The 21,025-nt window shown below is 37.8% G+C and overlaps 1 protein-coding gene across 6 annotated transcripts in view; it reads right to left on the minus strand.

Moving 5' to 3' along the window:
- PHKA1 (phosphorylase kinase regulatory subunit alpha 1) overlaps positions 1–21,025 on the minus strand; it is a 177,051-nt gene that overhangs the window by 72,856 nt on the left and 83,170 nt on the right. For all 6 annotated transcript variants that reach the window (XM_073227881.1, XM_037002882.2, XM_037002881.2 and 3 more), the window contains one exon: positions 16,452–16,586. In XM_073227881.1, coding sequence (XP_073083982.1) covers positions 16,452–16,586 — 135 coding nt within the window. The remainder of the gene's footprint in view (positions 1–16,451; positions 16,587–21,025) is intronic.

Below are 21,025 nucleotides of genomic sequence, written 5' to 3' on the forward strand. Positions count from 1 at the left end.
TGGTATCCACATATAAATTACGTATAAATATCAAACAAATATTCATATTTGGACTGATTGTTTATAGTTCATAATGCATGATCAAAACCGAAAGTTTCTGTGATGACTGCCCTGGTACTATTCACCATGTACATGTAACTTATTCACTATGTAAGAATTTGTTCTCTATTGAAGAACTTGTTCGTTATGCTTCAGAAGGTTGGAGACTGACGAAAATTAGGCTTGGGGTGGATTAATAATTATACATTGAGCATTGAGTACCCTATACAGAATTTTATTGTTGTTAACGACCATTTGATCAAAAAAAATAGGAGAGATGCCCTCACAAAATAAATAAATAAAATAAATAAATAAATAAATAAATAAATAAATAAATAAAATAAAGTACACACTGCCAATTGTAAAATAAGTAAGTAACCGGGATGTAATGTATAGCATAAGGAATATAGTCAATATATTGTGACAACTTGGTATGGTGATAGCTGGTACCTAGAATTATCATGTATATAAATTTTCAATCACTGTGTTTTATACCTGAAACTAATGTAATACTGTATGTCAACTACTCTTCAATAAAAAATAATTATCTAAAAAAAATGTTTTAATCCTCTGTATGTGACAGGAAATTTTGTGAACCTTGTCTACAGAGTAAAATTTGCTTGGTAGAGGAAACGTTTTTAAAACTTGATAAAGGAGGAAGACTTGAATCTCAGACAACTGCAGAAGTAAGGCACAATTTTAATGATAATTTAAATAGACTATATATATTGTTTCTAAATATCACTTTTGTGTGCATATGTTATGTATGTACACACACATGTGCACATTCAAACACACACACATCCACCTTATTTCCTTGAGAACAAGATGTCTCCTTTATAGTTTACATTCTGAAATAAAAATCTGTCTGATAATTGAGGACTATGTTAAATGTAGTTGAATTTCTTTTTGTCTTTCAAAAAGCAATTAGTATATGAATACCTCTTACAGCGAAGAAATAGTTTATTTATTCACATGCATATTTTCCTTTTATCATGTACAATAACACAATAAACACTATTTTCAAAGTCTTTCCCCCAAAATATGTATTGAATATCCTTTGATGTCAGTACTGACAGAACTAGTACTGCTTTTTTTTTTTAGTTGGAACACATTTTTCTTGGGGATTTCTTTTTTCCCCTGCTTTATCCTAAGTGTGATACTTAACAAATATGCCACATTGTCAGTGTTGCTTCACTCTTAACAACAGAACCAGAGAACTGTCAGTACCTTGGCTGTATTCTAAAGTCTGCTCTGTTAAGCACACATTTTACCTGAGATTGATAACACAACCAGGATTAGCCACTGCTCCTACTATTTTGTTTCTTTTTATTATGGTAAAATATGTATAACATAAAACTTACTATTTTAACCATTCTTAATTGTTCAGTGGCATTAAATACATTCACAGTATTGTACAACTGTTACCACCATCCATCTGCAGAACTTTTTCATCTCCCCAAACTGAAACTGTACCCATTGAACAATAACTCCTCATGCGCCCCTCCCCCTAGTCCCTGGAAACCACGTTTCTGTCTGGATGAATTTGCTTATCCTAGGTACTTTATATATGTGGAGTCATATAATATTTGTCCTTTTGTGACTGGCTTATTCCACTTAACATAATGTCTCCAAGGTTTCTCCATTTTGTATTATGTGTCAAAATTTTATTCTCTTTTAAGGCTAAATAATATTCCATTCTATGTACATACCACATTTTGTTTACTTTTTCATCCACAAATGGACACTAGAACCTTTTTTTGGTAATTTCTTATAGCATAATACACATGAAGTAAATGAATCTTAAATATAAAAATTGATGTATTTTTTACCATTTGACCCAGGAATTCCACTCCTAGGAATTTACCCTAAGAACACAGCAATCAAGTTTGAGAAAGACAGATGCACCCCTATGTTTATCGCAGCACTATTTACAATAGCCAAGAATTGGAAGCAACCTAAATGTCCATCGGTAGATGAATGGATAAAGAAGATGTGGTACATATACACAATGGAATACTACTCAGCCATAAGAAGTGAAAAAATCCAACCATTTGCAGCAACATGGATGGAGCTGGAGAGTATTATGCTCAGTGAAATAAGCCAAGTGGAGAAAGAGAAATACCAAATGATTTCACTCATCTGAGGAGTATAGGAACAAAGGAAAAACTGAAGGAACAAAACAGCAGCGGAATTACAGAACCCAAAAATGGACTAACAGGTACCAAAGGGAAAGGAACTGGGGAGGATGGGTGGGCAGGGAGGGATAAGGGGGGGGGGAAGAAGAAGGGGGTATTAAGATTAGCATGCATGGGGGGGAGGGATAAAGGGGAGGGTGGGCTGCACAACACAGAGAGGACAAGTAGTCACTCTACATTTTGCTAAGCTGATGGACAGTAACCGTAATGTGGTTGTTAGGGGGGGCCTGATATAGGGGAGAGCATAGTAAACATAGTATTCTTCATGTAAGTGTAGATTAAAAATTTAAAAAAAAAAGAAAGAAAGAAAGAAAAGGGGGATTACTCCTTGATAGGATAAAACTATTGGTAAATCAAAGATCAACGCATGCTTTAAATATCCTTAATGTTGATCACTTAAAGGGTGTCAGATGATCAGCTATGGAGGTACTCTTTTCTGATAATATTCCTTTCTCTTAAAAAAAAAAAAAGCAGTTACTGTGTGCTGACCTCCAATGAGTTCTGCACAGTGGTATAGAGGGCATGTCAAAGTGTGGGCAAAGGTTCTGTTTGTTTCTATGCAGAAGATCAAGGCCTAGCTTGGATACCCAGAAAATGAACTAAGATACGATATGAGGAGGAGCTTCCGGCATCAGCACTCTCTGGAGGACTTGTGCCAGGGGGATGATCATCAAAATGTTTCCACAGGGATCCGGACGATGCTGCGGTTGTGGCTGCATCCAGCCCACCATCTCCTGGACTTGCCATAGGAATGAGGAGGGAGATGTCTAGGCTGGCATGTGCATACAGTGAGACAATGAATTTGACCAGATCTGTACTGTTGGAACTCAACCAGGAGTTGGGAGGGGTGCAAGTTGTAGCACTCCAAAATCTTATGACTATAGACTATCTACGGTTAAAAGAACATATGGGATGTGAACAGATCCCAGAAATGGGCTGCTTTAATTTGTCTGATTGTTCAAGTACAGTTGGACAATATCCATCATATCATACATAAATTTTCACAAATGCCTAGGGTGCCTAAATGGTTTTCTTGACTTCACTGGCGATGGATGGTAATTATAGATTTGCTTTGTTTATGTCACCGTATTCCTATTATGTTAATATGTGTGTGCAAATTAGTTAGTAGTTGTAAAACCTATACATACTTAAGGTACTCTACAAGAAGATATGTCAAAGAAATAATCAATCCTCCCATGTTTCCTTCCATATGCTACATCTATAGCTTTTCTTCTTTCTTCCTAATTACAACCCTTAAATAGAATTCGTGCCTCATATCGAATTTACCGAGTATCATAATTCCTCCAGGTGGTAAAGATACCTCGAGACAAGTGCTGGGCATAGAAGCCACAGGGCATAAATCTGCAAAGAAGTAAAAAGCTAACCTTTTCAAACAATATGGCTTCTCTCTCACTTACCAATTTTACATTTCCCTGTATGGCCCCGGAAGATGACTGGTTAGCCAGAGACGGGTAAGATTCCTCAAGGGAGGAACAACCTAAGACAGGCACAGTCGCAGGGGGGCCATCAGGTGAGAATTTGGGGATCAACAGAGGTGAGGCTCAGAACCTCACCCCTCCCTGCTTTGAGAGAAATCTTCTGCATCCGTGGATGTCTTGTTGCCCTTGTCTAGCCTGGATTAATACTTAGTCCATAGGCACACACCTGATCATCTGATCATCTACATTTGCCCTCTTACAGCACTAAACTATGTTTTCTACCTTTATCTTGCATCTACCTACCACTTCAGCATTTTATTAAAAATAAAAATAATAATAATAATAAAGGGAGAAATGTGGGATCCACATATAAATCAAGTACAAAAATCAAACGAATATTCATATTTGACCTGATTGTTTATAGGTCATAATGCATGATCAAAACCAAAAGTTTCTGTGATGAATGCCCTTGTACTGTTCACCATGTAAGAATTTATTCACTATGTAAGAATTCGTTCACCATGTAAGAACTTGTTCGTTATGCTTCAGAAGATTGGAGACTGATGAGAATTAGACTTGAGATGGATTAATGATTGTACATTGAGCATTGACCCCCCTATACTGAATTTTATTGTTGTTAACAACCATTTGATCAATAAATATGAGAGATGCCCTCTCAAAAAAAAAAAATTGATGTATTTTTAAAAAGTAAACAAACAACCCAAATCAACATATGGAACATTACCAGCACTGCAGAAGCCTCCCTTGTGCCCCCTCCAATTTGATAAGGTACCCCAGCTCCCAGTTAACCACCATTTAAACTTCAATCACCATAAACAAGTAGGAGTTGTCAATATTTGAGTTTTATATTAATAGAATTATACAATATAAATCTTTTTGCATCTGGTTTCTGTCACTCAACATTATGTCTATGAGATTTATCCATGTTGTTATATATAGAATCCACCCATTTTTTTCATTGCTATATAATATTCCAGTGTATGAATGTATCATTATTTATCCACTCACTTGTTAATGGACATTTGAGTTTTTTTGCCCGGTTTTTGTTATTATAAATAAAGTTTCTATGAACATTCTTGCTATGTTGGAGGTCCCAAAGATTGTCTCCAGTTTTGGTGACTCACTAGGATTCACAGGACTTGGCACATAACCACACTAATGACTAAGGTTTATAATAACAAAAGCATACAAACAAAACCAGCAAAGAAAAAAGGTGTGTAATGCGAAGTCCAGAGGAAACTAGGCACAAGCTCCCGAGTCCTCACCTAGTGGAATTACACAGGACACACTTAATTCCTCCAGCATAAAATCCTGAGAACACATGAGAAAGACTGTCTACTGAGGAAGCTTATTAAGTTCATTTTTAGGAGGTTCTGGTCACATAGCTACCCTCTGCCTAGCATGTACCAAAACTCCAAACTCTCAGAAGGAAAGCAGGTATTCAGTGTAAGCTGTACTATTTGCACAGTTTAGACACAGTAGATCACCCTTATTATTAAGAAGATGGTGGAATCCTCCCCAAATCCAAGTTCCTAGATGACAGCCAAGAGCTAATCTTATGAGTAGGCCTTTCTGAGGAGAGCATTCTCAGGCCTGCCATGTGAACTCCTTTCTACACAGTCTACTTCCATGGCTCTTGCCAAGGTGTCTTTGTCATTAGCACCCCATGCAGTAGAGTGAGACCAACCTGCAGTATTATCCTCAGTTATGACCTCTAAACTCCTAGATTTATTTATTTATTTTTATTTATTTATTTATTTTTATTTTGGTATCATTAATCTACAATTACAGAAAGAACATTATATTTACTAGGTTCCCCCCTTCACCAAGTCCCCCCCACGCACCCCTTCACAGTCACTGTCCATCTGCGTAGTAAGATGCTGTAAAATCGCTACTTGTCTGCTCTGTGTTGCACAGCCCTCCCAGTGCCCCCCACGCACAATACATGCTAATTGTAATGTCCTATTTCTTTTTCCCCACCCTTATCCCTCCCTTCCCACCCATTGTCCCCAGTCCCTTTCCCTCTGGTAACTATTAGTCCATTCTTGGGTTCTATGATTCTGCTGCTGTTTTGTTCCTTCAGTTTTCCTTTGTTCTTATACTCCACATATGAGTGAAATCATTTGGTACTTGTCCTTCTCTGCCTGGCTTATTTCACTGAACATAATACCCTCTAGCTCCATCCATGTTGTTGTGAATGGTAGGATCTGTTTTTTTCTTATGGCTGTGTAATACTCCATTGTGTATATGTACCACATCTTCTTTATCAATTCATCTACTGATGGACACTTAGGTTGCTTCCATATCTTGGCTATTGTAAATAGTGCAGCGATAAACATAGGGGTGCATCTGTCTTTTTCAAACTGGACTGCTGCATTCTTAGGGTAAATTCCTAGAAGTGGAATTCCTGGGTCAAATGGTATTTCTATTTTGAGCATTCTGAGGAATCTCCATACTGCTTTCCACAATAGTTGAACTAGACTACATTCCCACCAGCAGTGTAGGAGGGTTCCCCTTTCTCCACAACCTCACCAACATTTGTTGTTGTTTGTCTTTTTAATGATGGTGATCCTTACTGGTGTGAGGTGATATCTCATTGTGGTTTTAATTTGCATTTCTCTGATGACTAGCGATGTGGAACATCTTTTCACGTGCCTGTTGGCCATATGGATTTCTTCTTTAGAGAACTGTCTATTCAGCTTCTTGCCCATTTTTTAATTGGATTATTTGCTTTTGGTTTGTTGAGGCATGTGAGCTCTTTATATATTTTGGATGTAAATTCTTTATCGGATCTGTCATTTAAGAATATGTTCTCCCATACTGTAGGATGCCTTTTAGTTCTATTGATGGTGTCCTTTGCTGTACAGAAGCTTTTTAGCTTGATATAGTCCCACTTGCTCATTTTTGTCTTTGTTTCCCTTGCCCGGAGAGATATGTTCATGAAGAAGTCACTCATGTTTATGTCCATGAGATTTTTGTCTCTGTTTTTTTCTGAGAGTTTTATGGTTTCATGACTTACATTCAGGTCTTTGATCCATTTGGAGTATACTTTTGTGTATCAGGTTAGACAGTGATCCAGTTTCATTCACTTACATGTAGCTGTCCAGTTTTGCCAGCACCATCTGTTGAAGAGACTGTCATTTCCCCATTGTATGTCCATGGCTACTTTATTGTATATTAATTGGCCATATATGCTTGGGTTAACGTCTGGGGTCTCTATTCTGTTCCACTGGTCTGTGGCTCTGTTCTTGTGCCAATACCAAATTGTCTTGATTACTGTGGCTTTGTAGTAGAGCTTGAAGTTGGGGAGTGAGATCCCTCCCCCACTTTATTCTTCCTTCTCAGGATTGCTTTGGCTATTCGGGGTCTTTGACAGTTCCATATGAATTTTGAACTATTTGTTCCAGTTCATTGAAGAATGCTTGGTAATTTGATAGGGATTGCATCGAATCTATCTTTTGCTTTGGGCAGGATGGTCATTTTGACGATATTATTTCTTCCTAGCCAGGAGCATGGGATGAGCTTCCATTTGTTAGTGTCCTCTTTAATTTCTCTTAAGAGTGTCTTGTAGTTTTCAGGCTATAGGTCTTTCACTTCTTTGGTTAGGTTTATTCCTAGGTATTTTATTCTTTTTGATACAATTGTGAATGGAATTGTTTTCCTGATTTCTCTTCCTATTGGTTCACTGTTAGTGTATAGGAAAGCCACAGATTTCTGTGTGTTAATTTTGTATCCTGCAACTTTGCTGTATTCCAATATCAGTTGCAGTAGTTTTCGAGTGGAGTCTTTAGGGTTTTCTATGTACAATGTCATGTCATCTGCAAATAGTGACAGTGTGACTTCTTCTTTACCAATCTGGATTCCTTGTATTTCTTAATTTTGTCTAATTGCTGTGGCTAGGACCTCCAGTAATATGTTGAATAACAGTGGGGAGAGGGGGCATCCCTGTCTTGTTCCAGATCTCAGAGGAAAAGCTTTCAGCTTTTCACTCTTCAGTATGATATTGGCTCTGGGTTTATTATATATGACTTTTATTATGTTGAGGTACTTGCCCTCTATACCCATTTTGCTGAGAGTTTTTATCATGAATGGATGTTGAATTTGTTGAATGCTTTTTCACCATCTATGGAGATGGTCATGTGTTTTTGGTCTTTCTTTTTGTTTATATGGTGGATGATGTTGATGGATTTTCGAATGTTGTACTATCCTTGCATCCCTAGGATGAATCCCACTTGGTCGTGGTGTATGATCCTTTTGATATATTTTTAAATTCAGTTTGCTAATATTTTATTGAGTAGTTTTCCATCTACATTCATCAGGGATATTGGTCTGTAATTTTCTTTTTTGGTTGGGTCTTTGCCTGGTTTTGGTATTAGGGTGATGTTGGCTTCATAGAATGAGTTTGGGAGTATTCCCTCCTCTTCTATTTTTTGGAAAAGTTTAAGGAGAATGGGTATTATGTCTTCTCTAAATGTCTGATAAAATTCCAAGGTAAATCCATCTGGCCTGGGTTTTTTATTTTCTTGGGTAGTTTTTTGATTACTGCCTCAATTTCTTTGCTGGTAATTGGTTTGTTTAGATTTGTGTTTCTTCCTTTGTCAGTCTTGGAAGGTTGTATTTTTCTAGGAAGTTGTCCATTTCTCCTAGGTATTCCAGCTTGTTAGCATATAGGTTTTCATAGTAGTCTCTAATAATTCTTTGTATTTCTGCTGGGTCCATCGTGATATTTCCTTTCTCATTTCTGATTCTGTTGATGTGTGTTGATTCCCTTTTTCTCTTAATAAGTCTGGCTAGAGGATTATCCATTTTGTTTATTTTCTCAAAGAACCAGCTCTTGGCTTCATTGATTTTTTCTATTGTTTTATTCCTCTCAATTTTGTTTATTTCTTCTCTCTTTATTATGTCCATCCTTCTGCTGACTTTAGTCCTCATTTGTTCTTCTTTTTCCAATTTTGATAATTGTGACATTAGACTGTTCATTTGGGTTTGTTCTTCCTTCTTTAAATATGCCTGGATTGCTATATACTTTCCTCTTAAGACTGCTTTCACTGCGTCCCACAGAAGTTGCAGCTTTGTGTTTTCGTCATTTATTTCCATATATTGCTGGATCTCCATTTTAATTTGGTTGTTGATCCATTGACTATTTAGAAGCATGTTGTTAAGCCTCGATGTGCTTGTGAGCCTTTTTGTTGTCATTTATTTCTAGTTTTATACATTTGTGGTCTGAAAAGTTGGTTGGTAGAATTTTAATCTTTCTAAATTTACTGAGGCTCTTGTTGTGGCCTAGTATGTGGTCTATTATGGAGAATGTTCCATGTGCACTTGAGAAGAATGTGTATCCTGTTGCTTTTGGGTGTAGAGTTCTATAGATGTCTATTAGTACATCTGTTCTAATGTGTTGTTCAGTGCCTCTGTATCCTTACTTATTTTCTGTCTGGTGGATCTGTCCTTTGGTGTGAATTGTGTGTTGGAGTCTTCTAAAATGAATGCATTGTATTCTATTTTCTCCTTTAGTTCTGTTAGCATTTGTTTCACATATGCTGGTGGTCCTGTGTTGGGTGCATATATATTTATAATGGTTATGTTCTCTTGTTGGACTGAGCCCTTTATCATTATGTAACGTCCTTCTTTATCTCTTGTTACTTTCTTTGTTTTGAAGTCTATTTTGTCTGATACTAGTACTGCAACACCTGCTTTTTTCTCCCTACTGTTTGCATGAAATATCTTTTTCCATCCCTTGACTTTTAGTCTGTGCATGTCTTTGGGTTTGAGGTGAGTCCCTTGTAAGCAGCATATAGATGGGTCTTGTTTTTTTATCCATTCAGTGACTCTATGTCTTTTGTTTGGTGCATTCAGTCCATTTACATTTAGGGTGATTATCGATAGGTATGTACTTATTGCCATTTCAGGCTTAAGATTCATGGTTACCAATGGTTCCAGGTTACTTTCCTTACTATCTAAGAGTCTAACTTAACTCACTTAGTATGCTGTTACAAACACAATCTAAAGGTTCTTTTCTATTTCTCCTCCTTTTTCTTCCTCCTTCATTCTTTCTATATTAGGTATCATATTCTGTACTTATTGTCTATCCCTTGATTGACATTGGGGATAGTCTTTTTAATTTTGCATTTGCCTCACAATCAGCTGCTCCACCCTCCCTACCATGGTTTTACTACCTCTGGTGACAGGTATCCAACCTTAGGAACACTTCCATCTATAGCAGTCCCTCCAGAATAGACTGTAGCGATGGTTTGTGGGACGTAAACTCTCTCAGCTTTTGCTTATCTGGAAAGTGTTTAATCCCTCCTTCAAATTTAAATGATAATCTTGCTGGATAAAGTAATCTTGGTTCCAGGCCCTTCTGCTTCATGGCATTAAATACATCATGCCACTCCCTTGTGGCCTGTAAGGTTTCTGCTGAGAAGTCTGATGTTAACCTGATGGGATTTCCTTTGTATGTGATCTTATTTCTGCCTCTGGCTGCTTTTAACAGTCTGTCCTTATCCTTGATCTTTCCCATTTTAATTACTATGTGTCTTGGTGTTTTCTTCCTTGTCTCACTTGTGTTGGGAGATCCGTGGATCTCCATGGTCTGAGAGACTATGTCCTTCCCCAGATCGGGGAAGTTTTCAGCAACTACCTCCTCAAAGACATTTTCTATCCCTTTCTCTCTCTTCTTCTTCTTCTTGTATCCCTATAATGCAAATATTGTTCTGCTTGGATTGGTCACACAGTTCTCTCAATATTCTTTCATTCTTAGAGATCCTTTTTTCTCTCTGTGCCTCAGCTTCTTTGTATTCCCCTTCTCTAGTTTCTGTTTCATTTATTGTCTCCTCCACTGTATCCAACCTGCTTTTAATACCCTCCATCGTGCTTTTCAACAATTGGATCTCCAACCTGAATTCATTCCTGAGTTCTTGGATGTCATTCTGTACCTCCATTAGAATGTTGATGATTTTTATTTTGAACTCCCTTTCAGGAAGAGTCACGAGGTCCATATCATTTAAATATTTCTCGGGAGTTGTATTAATAATTTTACTCTGGACAAGGTTCCTTTGGCATTTCATGTTTGTATATGGTGCCCTCTAGTGTCTAGAAGCTCTGTTCTGGAGCTGCTCAGCCCCTGAGGCAATGTAGGGTGTTGGAGGGGAGCGGTATGGGTGCCTGGGGGGAGGAAAGAGCTGTTCTCCACCACCTGGCTGCTGTGCCTGTCTCCACTGCCTGAACCAGTGGGCCGGGCACACAGGTGTAAGTTTTTGTCCCAGAGCACCTGGAGATGGATCCCTGCTTTCCACAAGCGGCCGGGATCCCAGTCTCCCCAGGAACTCTGCCTATATTAACTTTCCAACCCGGTAGTTATGTGAGTCTCATGAAAGCACCATGAAATGTAGGTTTGTGCTCCCAGAGCAGATCTCCAGAGCTAGGTATTCAGCAGTCCCGAGCCTTCCACTCCCTCCCTGCTCCATCTCTCTTCCTCCTCTTGGTGAGCTGGAGTGGGGGAAGGGCTTGGGAGCCACAGCTCTAGTACGTTAGCCCATTCTGTGGGGCCTACTCTTTTCTCCAGGTGTGTGCTGTCTGATGCCGTCCTCTTTCCTGTTTGTCTCTCAGGATTAGTTGTGCCAATTAAATTTTCTAATTGTATCCAGTTTTAGGAAGAAGCCTCTGTCTCTCCTCTTCCGCCACCATCTTTAATCCCTCTTGTCTGGTTGGTCTTTTTAAAGAATAATCTGGCAATGTGTGACAAGAGCTACAATACTGTTCATACTCTTTATCCAGAATCCCTTTTCTGAGAATATACTCCAAGGATACAGGGGTATATGTATGGATGCATATACAAAGGCATTCCTAGAAGGATAAAAATGTTGGAAACAATTCACGTACTGAATAATAAGGGAACAATTACTTCAATTTGATGGAGTAATACATAGCTCTTTTAATATGTGCAAATATATGAAAGAATAAGTAAAAAAATAGAACACAAGTAAATATGTACACACTACATATAACTATGAATGTGTATCTATGTGTACTAACAAATTAAAAAATAATTAGCATTCTATAAATATTTGAGTTTAATATTTATTTCTTAGGTTCCTATAGTAATTAACCTTGTAATTTAAGAAAATTTAAAGAATATTATGGAACTGAAATACATGAAATACTGAATGGTTAAAGTGAGGTAGAGGATTCCATTTAGTTAACATATAAATGAACACTCTTGGTGAACCAATATCCCTTTTTCTTTGGTGGAATTACAGCTTCCATTCAATGTATGCTTAAAGCAATTCTGTTACTGTGAAATTGTTTCTAAAATAGCATTTTGAAGAGTGAGTCTTTTAGTAAGTCATCAAATCATGCCTTTCTTGACATTCTCAGGCAAATCTATCATTTCTTCTGTACTTTGTCCATAACACCATCGTTAAAACATTTATAAGATGGTACCATATTTGGTTATGTCTGTTTCCCACAGCATCTAGCCCAGTGCCTGGTACACAATAAGTGAGTAACAAGTCCTTATTAAAGAAATGAATGAATGAAGCCAATAAAGGAGCATATTTAGAAAATAAATATATCTAGTTACTTGGGTCCTGGAAATGTTTGGTCATTAATTAAACTCAAGACCCATCAGTCCTTATTTCCTTTGGCAGGGAAATAACTTAGTAAGAGGCCTAAAACAGAGTGTAGGCTGTGAAAAATTAATCAGTAGGACTTTGCTTCTTCTTGTTGGAGAGATTTGATGTGAAGCAGGTAGATTCCAGGAATGATAGCCCACAGCTTGGAAGTTACCTATATCCTAGTGAGATTATGTTGAGTTTAGAATAATGACTGTGAAGAAGTAAAGGGTAAAATTAACCTGCAACTTCTGAGTGACAGCCAGAGATAACTAGGTCAAAGGTACCAATATGACTTGCATGAACCCCCAACCATAGAGACTTCTAAGGGGGCAGAGAAGGTGATTACAAGGTCAACTAATTCTCAGGGTGTACAATTTGGGCCAGATAGAGAAATATCTTCCTTATGTCAAGGGCTTTAGTGCTAGTGGACTGGCATGTGGAGACTAGGAGCACCTTACATTCTGAGACTAGAGGGAATGGCCAAGGAAATAAAAAACAGAAAGCAGGTTCTGGGAAGGACTGAGGTACCCATCCCACCTAGTAAAGTATCAAGCTTAATCAGTCTCAGAAGTTTCAGAGTCTTGACTTGGCATTTTCCTGGGGTAAAGTTGAAAAAGGGAAGGAGACCAGGGGCTCAGTATTTTATAACAGTCAAGCTAATTTGTGGCTGGATTTTAGAAATTAATTAGGATCTGAAACAAACTTGTTAAGTCCTGTGTGTTTATATCTTTTTTAAATTGAAGTGTAGTTGATATACAATATTCTATTGGTTTCAAGTATAAATTTGTGTTTATATTTTTACAGTTTCTTTAGGAAATTCCAACCTTGCACTTGAATTGAAAAGAAAAGGGAATTCCTACATTATAGCTAGGATGGAAGAGAGGGGGAAATCTGTGTATTTCTAAAGACGTATGCAGTGTTAATAGCTCTGGGAGTTCAGGTCTTGTTGGCATAAAATATGGGTGCCTAGGAGAGCCAGAGAAAAGTCAGCTTTGACTGTTGGTTTTCTCCTCCTTGGTTGATTCCTCACAATTTGGATTTACATAACTGCCATAGAAACTGACTGTCTGGAGTAGGTGTCAGTAAAAAGAGGAGTCTGGTTTTGAGCTAGACCAGATTTGGCTTGACTGTAATTACTAACAGACCATTCTTGGTGAAGAAAAAATGCACACACACACACACACACACACACACACACATTTATACACAAAAAGTACTCCCACACTCATATACACAAAGTAGGCTTTGGGTTGGTAAGTTGCAATCCACTCTCTAAGATGCAATCTTTACAAATTTACCCCTTTGTGTCTTGTTTTAAGATTATATTATTTTTCCATTGGTGCTATAGCAAACTTGTGGCTTAAAACAACACACATTTATACTCTTAGTTTTGGAGGTCAGAAGTCCAAAATGAGCCTTATGGCTATTATGAGGTAAAGTCAAAATTAAGATGTCAGCAGGGTTGGTTTCTTCTGGAGTCTCCTGGGAGAGTCCTCCCACAAAGGAGAAAATGGAAGAAATAAAGGAGTCAGCAGCCCCAAGCAATTTTGAAATCCAACTGGGTAAACTCCATCAGGTTTCAAGGCATGGTAGGCTTGAGGCTCTACCTCTGAGCCCAAGTCACCTCCCTTGAAGTCACCCTTCCTTTTTCTCGAAGGCTAGTCCTTGTTTGCCACTGAGTAGTTTTATCAGCCTGCTTCTTGACTACAGAATTTTGTAATTCCAACACTGCTTATATCTTGATCTCTCCCTCTGCCTTCTAGTCCAAGTTGGCAGTGTTTCTGCTGTATAACATTCTCAAAAACCTTGTGAGTACTGCATGTATGTCAGAGGGGTTCACATTATTAGACAAGAGGGTTCTCATCAAGTTCTTTCCTGGATTATCCCATCATTGTTCCTAGATTCTGTGAGATGGTTGAGGGGATCCATGAGTCACAGACCTAATCTCTTCAAAGAACTCTCTATGTGAATACTCTGATCTTTTGCTCTTTCCAAAGCACTAGCAAAAGGTTGTCCAGCTACTCCCTTGACTTTTTTCCCAGAGCATGCTTTCCTGATAGCAGATCTCCTAATTTTGTTATCTTTTCCAATGTGGACAGGCTGAGAATGTCAAGTCCTGGTTCTTTTTGCTTTATTTTTCTTTCCTCAACTTACTTCTTTCCTCTTGCATTTTACTATAAGAAGCAAGAAAAAAAAACCAGGCATGATTTCAATATTTTGCTTGAAAATCTCCTCAGCTAAATATCCAAGTTCATCACTTATAGTTCTGACAAAATTATAAAATGCCATTCAGCTCATAAGCTTTCTGCCACTGTATAACAAGAATCCTTCTCCTCAAGTTTCTAATAACATGTTCCTCATTTCCTGCTTAGTCCTTTAGAATCCATATTTCTACCAACAGTTTGTTTGAGGCAGTCTAGACTTTTTCTGCTGTGTGACTCAAAATTCTATCAGCTTCTACCCAATACTTGATTCCAAAGCCACTTCCACATTTTTAGGAATTTCTTACAGCATCATATCATTTTCTAGTACCAAAATCTGTATTACTTTCCTATTTCTGCTGTAACAAATTATTACAAACTTAGTGGCTTAAAACAGCACATTAAATAAAGAAAACTGACCACTGTATTAGGGACCACCAAAAAGATTTCTAAGGCCTAAGTACTGAAAGTTTCATTGACTCTGGGAGTCTCATTATGGCCTCCCCTGAAAACTTAAATTTTCTAACTCTATTAACATCTGTTAATTAAAGCCAAGTTAAAAGCTAAAAGCAAGTATGTATCACCACATCTGTTCTCCTTTGCTGTCAGATTCCTGCTCAAGGATGTAAGATAAGTGAGAATGTTTGCCCTTCCCCTTAATGCCCTTTGGTGCCAAGATGTATATGGACCCCAACCCTTCTTTTAGCATGGCATATTTTATGGAATGTATCCTTTTTGAAATTCTGTCTTTCTTGCATGTCTCCCTGAGGATATAAAAATGATCTTAAAACTTGGACTCCTTGAAATATTTCTCTTATCCATGGGACTTAATGTTTCTGCACTTAGAAGTCCTCAGGGAGGCTCAAATAAAATTTCATCTTTATTTCAAGGTGACTTAAATGAATTTTTGTCCACAACGTATTTATTCTCTTACAGTTTTGGAGGTCAGAAGTCCAAAATGAATATTACAGGACTAAAAGCAAAATCAAGGTGTCAGCAGGACTGGTTTCTTCTGGAAGCTCCTGGGGAGAATCTGTTCCTTGCCAATTCCAACTTTTAGAAGCTGTGGGCATTCCTTGGAAATCTGGCTCATAGCTGCGTCACTCCAATACCTTATTTCCATCCTCCTATCTCCTACTTGTATAGATAATCTGATCTCCCTCTGTCTTCCTTTTATAAGGACACTTGTGATTATATTTAGGGTCCAACTGGATAATCCAGGATAATCCCCCTCATTTTAAGCTCCTTAATTTAATAATACCTGCAAAGTCTCTTTTGCCATATAAACGTTCCAGGAATTAGGACCTGGATGTATTTTGGGCTCTGGATATCTTCAGGGGTCACTATTCAGCATTCCAAGTTCAGAAATCTTGCATATCCTTTTTTTAGTTAACAGTATAATAGTTTGTTTAATGTGAAATGTGTAATAACTGTGTACATACATAATTTGTAATTGGTTTAATGTGCCTATCACTAAGTTGAGCAAATTGAATAGAAATTGAGTACTAATTAAAAACAAGTATTAGATTATGAAGTGGAATTTTTTATACTGTCAATGAGTTCACTACATGATGAAGAATAGAAGTACCTAAAAACAAATTCCTTGGCAATTACTCTACATATGATTAGCATGCATTCAAAACAGAAATACAGGTCCCAAGAGAGGGGGGAACATGTTAGTTAAGCACACACTTGGAATGAAGATGTAACATTGTCTGGTATCAGTCATGCCCTATGTATCAAAGAGTTCATAAAGCCACCTATATTTAGCAAGCTTGCTCAGGATATATAGAAACTTAGATTCCAGAGATTCTAAATTCCTTTTCAGATCCATTTTAATAAAGCAATACAAGATCAAAAAAAAAAAGGAAAAGAGGAAAGAAACCAGCTTGTATCAAATAATGCTTTTAGTATTAGCAGGCTGGCCAATCTCCTTACCTAGGCTGGCATAAATGTGGCTGAGAATACGAGCTGGTTGTACTCTGATGGGGTACACCTCGGCAATGGTCTCCACATCAATTCCCTTGTCCTTCAAAATGGCTTTGATTTCTTCTGTCTCAGCTAGAATGGAAACTATAGGAAAGAAAGAAAGAAGATGAGGTGAACAGAAAATTTTACTTTAATAGGAACCTAAAAATCTCTCAAGTCATATAATTTCCTTTGAAGGGAAGAGAAAGGAAGGGTAGGTAATTAACAACAGTTATTGAGAAACTTTGATGAAACAAAGATCACGTACACAACAATATTATCTAAATGGAAAGGGAAAAAAGATTTCATGACCAGATTAGATTCTGCTTTTTGACTAAGCAGTTATGTGTTCCTAGAGAATGACACACTATCTTTATATCTGGGATTTCATGTTTAAATAGGAACAAAATATCCAACATGTGATGTCTTATAGCTTTAGTAAAAGTTGATTCCCCAAGGCTCTTTCATATCTCTACCCTTAAGACCAGAGTCAGGATTATGAGGGTAATAAAGAGTACCCTAATGATAAGAATTGTTCCATAGCTAGAGAATGGTAGAAGGCAAGGTAAACTTGTGAGAAAGAACTGAGGTACCATAGTTGAAATTGTATGTGGTTGTTTTTGGAGGATGGGGGAATGGGGATAAAAATCCTCTAGATTCAGAGCCTGTCAAGCCTGGACACCTCCTTTTTTCTTCCTCTTACACTCATGTCTCTGAAGTGGTAAATCATATTTACAAGGAAAGAGGTCAGACCAGCTCCTCTATAGGACAGATACCTGGCTGAGAAACACTAATCTGACTGGGGGCTCTGCTGGCTTGACACTAAGCATGAAGGGCAAACATGCAACATATTCCTCCTCCTTTAGTGCTGGTAGATGTGGTGAATTGGGCTTATGGGAAAAAGAAGGTACCGCTTGGTTGATTCCAGCTTACCAGTATTCTTTATGTTGAATTTTTGAGGCAAAAGCCTAGTTAACAGAGTGCTACTTTGCTTTTTTCTGCCATTATCTCTGGTGTATTTTTCTACTGTGGGAACCTCATGGTGCTGTGTTGCTGTTGTGTGGGGCAGGATATGCAGGATATGGTGACTACAGAGTTCCCGGGACATAACACAATCTTGATTACTTATAAATGAAAACATGAAAATGATAGATTCAAAACATGACAATGATATATACAAAACATGAAAATAATAGATTCTTGGATGCAGAAGATTTCTCTCAAAACAGGGGGGGTGAGGTTCTAAGCCTCACCTCTGTTGATCCCCAATTTCTCACCTGATGGCCCCCCTGTGACTGTGCCTGTCTTAGGTTGTTCCTCCCTTGAGGAATCTTACCTGTCTCTGGCTAACCAGCCGTCTTCCGGGGCCATACAGGGAAATGTAAATTTGGTAAGTGAGAGAGAAGCAATATTCTTTGAAAAGGTTAGCTTTTTACTTCTTTGCAGATTTATGCCCTGTGGCTTCTATGCCCAGCATTTGTCTTGAGGTATCTGTACCACTTGGAAGAATTATGCTACTTGGTAATTTTCGATATGAGGCATGAATTCTACTAAAGGGTTGTAATTAGGAAGGAAGAAGAGCTATAGAAGTAGCAGACGGAAGAAAACTTGGGAAGATTGATTATTTCTTTGATATAACTTCTTGTAGAGTAACATAAGTATGTATAGGTTTTAACAAACTACTAATTAAATTGCGTACACACACTAACAGAATAGGAATACAGATACATAACAAAAGCAGACCTATAATTACCAGCCATATCCAGTGAAACCAAGAGAACCAGTTAGGTACCCTAGGCATTTGTGAAAACTTATCAATAATATGATGGATATTGTCTAACTGAATTTGAATAGTTTGAGAAAAATCGGACAAATTAAAACAACACATTCCTGGGAACTCTTCACATCCCATATGTTCTTTTGTTGCCCTTGTCTAGCTTGGATTAATACTTAGTCTATAGGCATAGACCTGATCATCTACATTTGCCCTCTTACAGCACTAAATTATGTTTTCTACCTTTATCTTGCATCTACCTACCACTTCAGCATTTTATTAAAAAAAAATAATAATAATAAGGGAGAAATGTGGGATTCACATATATATCAAATATAAAAATCAAATGAATAATCATATCTGACTTGATTGTTTATAGTTCATGATGCGTGATCAAAACCAAAAGTTTCTGTGATATGACTGCCCTTGCACTGTTCACCATGTAAGAACTTATTCACTAGGTAAGAACTTGTTCACCATCTAAGAACTTGTTCATTATGCTTCAGAAGATTGGAGACTGTTGAGAATTAGGCTTAGGGTTGATTAATGATTGTGCATTGAGTCCCCTATATAGAATTTTACTATTATTAACAACCATTTGATCAATAAATATGAGAGATGCCCTCTCAAAAAACAAACAAACAAAAAACAATAGATTCTACAGATAAAATGCATAGAAGAAGAATGGTAGTGGGTTGAGAAGAGTCCAGGGAAACACACGTGGTCATCCATTCATTCATTAATAAATATGTACTAAGCACCTAAATGGATGATGTATTAGGCTAGGCACTAGGGATATTGAGATGAATAAGTTAGTTTCTTCCTCAAGGAGCTCACAGTGTAATGGGACTGAAGCATACAAACTGATTAGAAAATACTCTGTTAGGTAAATACAGATTCACATGAAACATTATAAGATCACCCAAGAGTGACACCTATCTAGTGCAGAGTTTGTAGGAGGTGATTTCAGAAAAGGTTTGCTTGAAAGACTTGATATCTAACGTGAGTTTTAAAGAATGAATAAGTTAGTTAGGGGAAAGAAGGGAACAGGAATGCAGGAAGGTATTTTAGGTAGGTCCAAAATGATTATAAAGCATGATAATGAAAAAGAACATTTGTGTGTGTGTGTGTGTGTGTGTGTGTGTGTGTGTGTGTGTCAGTGTGGATGGGATGACTCTGTATACTTCAATATTATTGCAGCATGAAATACCTTTCAGAGTACAGAAAAGAATCTGGAAAGGTAGACAGAGGCTAGAGCATCATGAAGGTCATATGTGTTGCTCTAAGGATTTTATATTTCATCCTTGGGTAACAGTTTCCAAACTGCACTCTACTGGCAATCAGGTTTCTGAAGAGGATAATGCAGTTGGTAGTTGGAGTAGAGGACACTGAGGAGAGGCAATTGAACAACACTCTGGGGCTCCAGAAATACTTTCAACCCCAACAACTCAGCTTTCTGTTTACTGCATGCTTTATAAAACATTTAGAAAATGCTTATTTGGTACCACCTATGTGCTAGGCACTTCCAAATGCTAGGGATACAAAGATAGAAATGATCCCTAGGGAAAATGACACTGACATTGGGTCCTTCAAGAGGGCTACACAGGAAATAATCTGGCAAAGGTCAAAGCAAAAGTGAGGGAGAATTTGTTCCAGACAGAAGAAATAGCACAGACAAAGGCTCAAGGGCCACAGAGAACAAGGCAGATTTAAGAATTACCAAAAGTTCTTTACAGCTGGAGCATGGAGGGTGAAGGAGCAATGGTGAGAAATGACACTGGAGACAAGGACAGATATTCGATCACAAACAGCCTTATAAGCCATGTTAAGGAGGTTTAGGAGGCTGGCTATGGGAGACCCCTGCAGAATTGTAATTCAGGGAATAACAAACCCATATCTGCATCTTAAAAAAACATGTTGATGATTAAAGAATAAACTGATATACTGCAGTAGGCCTAGACTAAAGACAGGGAGACCACTTAAAAAGTTATTGTAGTAATGTATGGGAGGGATGCTGATTACCTGTATTAGGATGATGACATTGGTACTAGAGAGATCTAGATGGATTTCAGAATTACTTAGGAGGTAAAGAAAGCAGGACTTGTTAACTTACTGAATGTAGAAGGTGAGAGAGGAGAAGAAATTGAAAATCATTTCCCAGGTGTTTATCTGTTTAACTGAGAGAATGGTATGCCATATAATGACATAGGCGCATAGGGAGAAGAGCAGTTATGGATGACGTAGTACCAGGAGGATGAAACTGATTTTACACATGCTAACTTCAAAGTGCATGTGAGACATCCAAGTGGGGCTGTCTTAAAGGACATTGATATAGATTCAGAAGTCATTAGCATAGAAAGAGATAAGGTGGGTCAAGGAGATTATATAGAGAAGAGAAGAGTATAACCAGAATATAACCTTGAGAAATTTCAACATATAAGAAATGGGCAGAGGAAGAAAAGCCTGGGGGTGGGAGTAAAAGGTTTTTGTCTTGTGGCCTATATTTTCTCTACAGGATAGGAGGTGAGATCATCTTCTGAGAGGAACAAAGTGGGAGGCAGGAAAAGGGAAAAGGTTTGGAATAGGAGGAGGCTGAGCAACAAGAACAAATATTCTGAGTTAGAAGAGCAGTGGGCTATGGAGAGAACTCCAAGGAACACCAACAGTTAAAAGGCAAATAGAAGAGGAAGCCCAGAATGAGTTAGAAAATTGCAAAGTTTAGGTTGAAGGAGACCCATGAGAGTATAGTATCACAGAAGACATGGGAGTT

Source organism: Manis javanica, chromosome X (genome assembly GCF_040802235.1).
Source record: "Manis javanica isolate MJ-LG chromosome X, MJ_LKY, whole genome shotgun sequence".
NCBI lineage: Eukaryota > Metazoa > Chordata > Mammalia > Pholidota > Manidae > Manis > Manis javanica.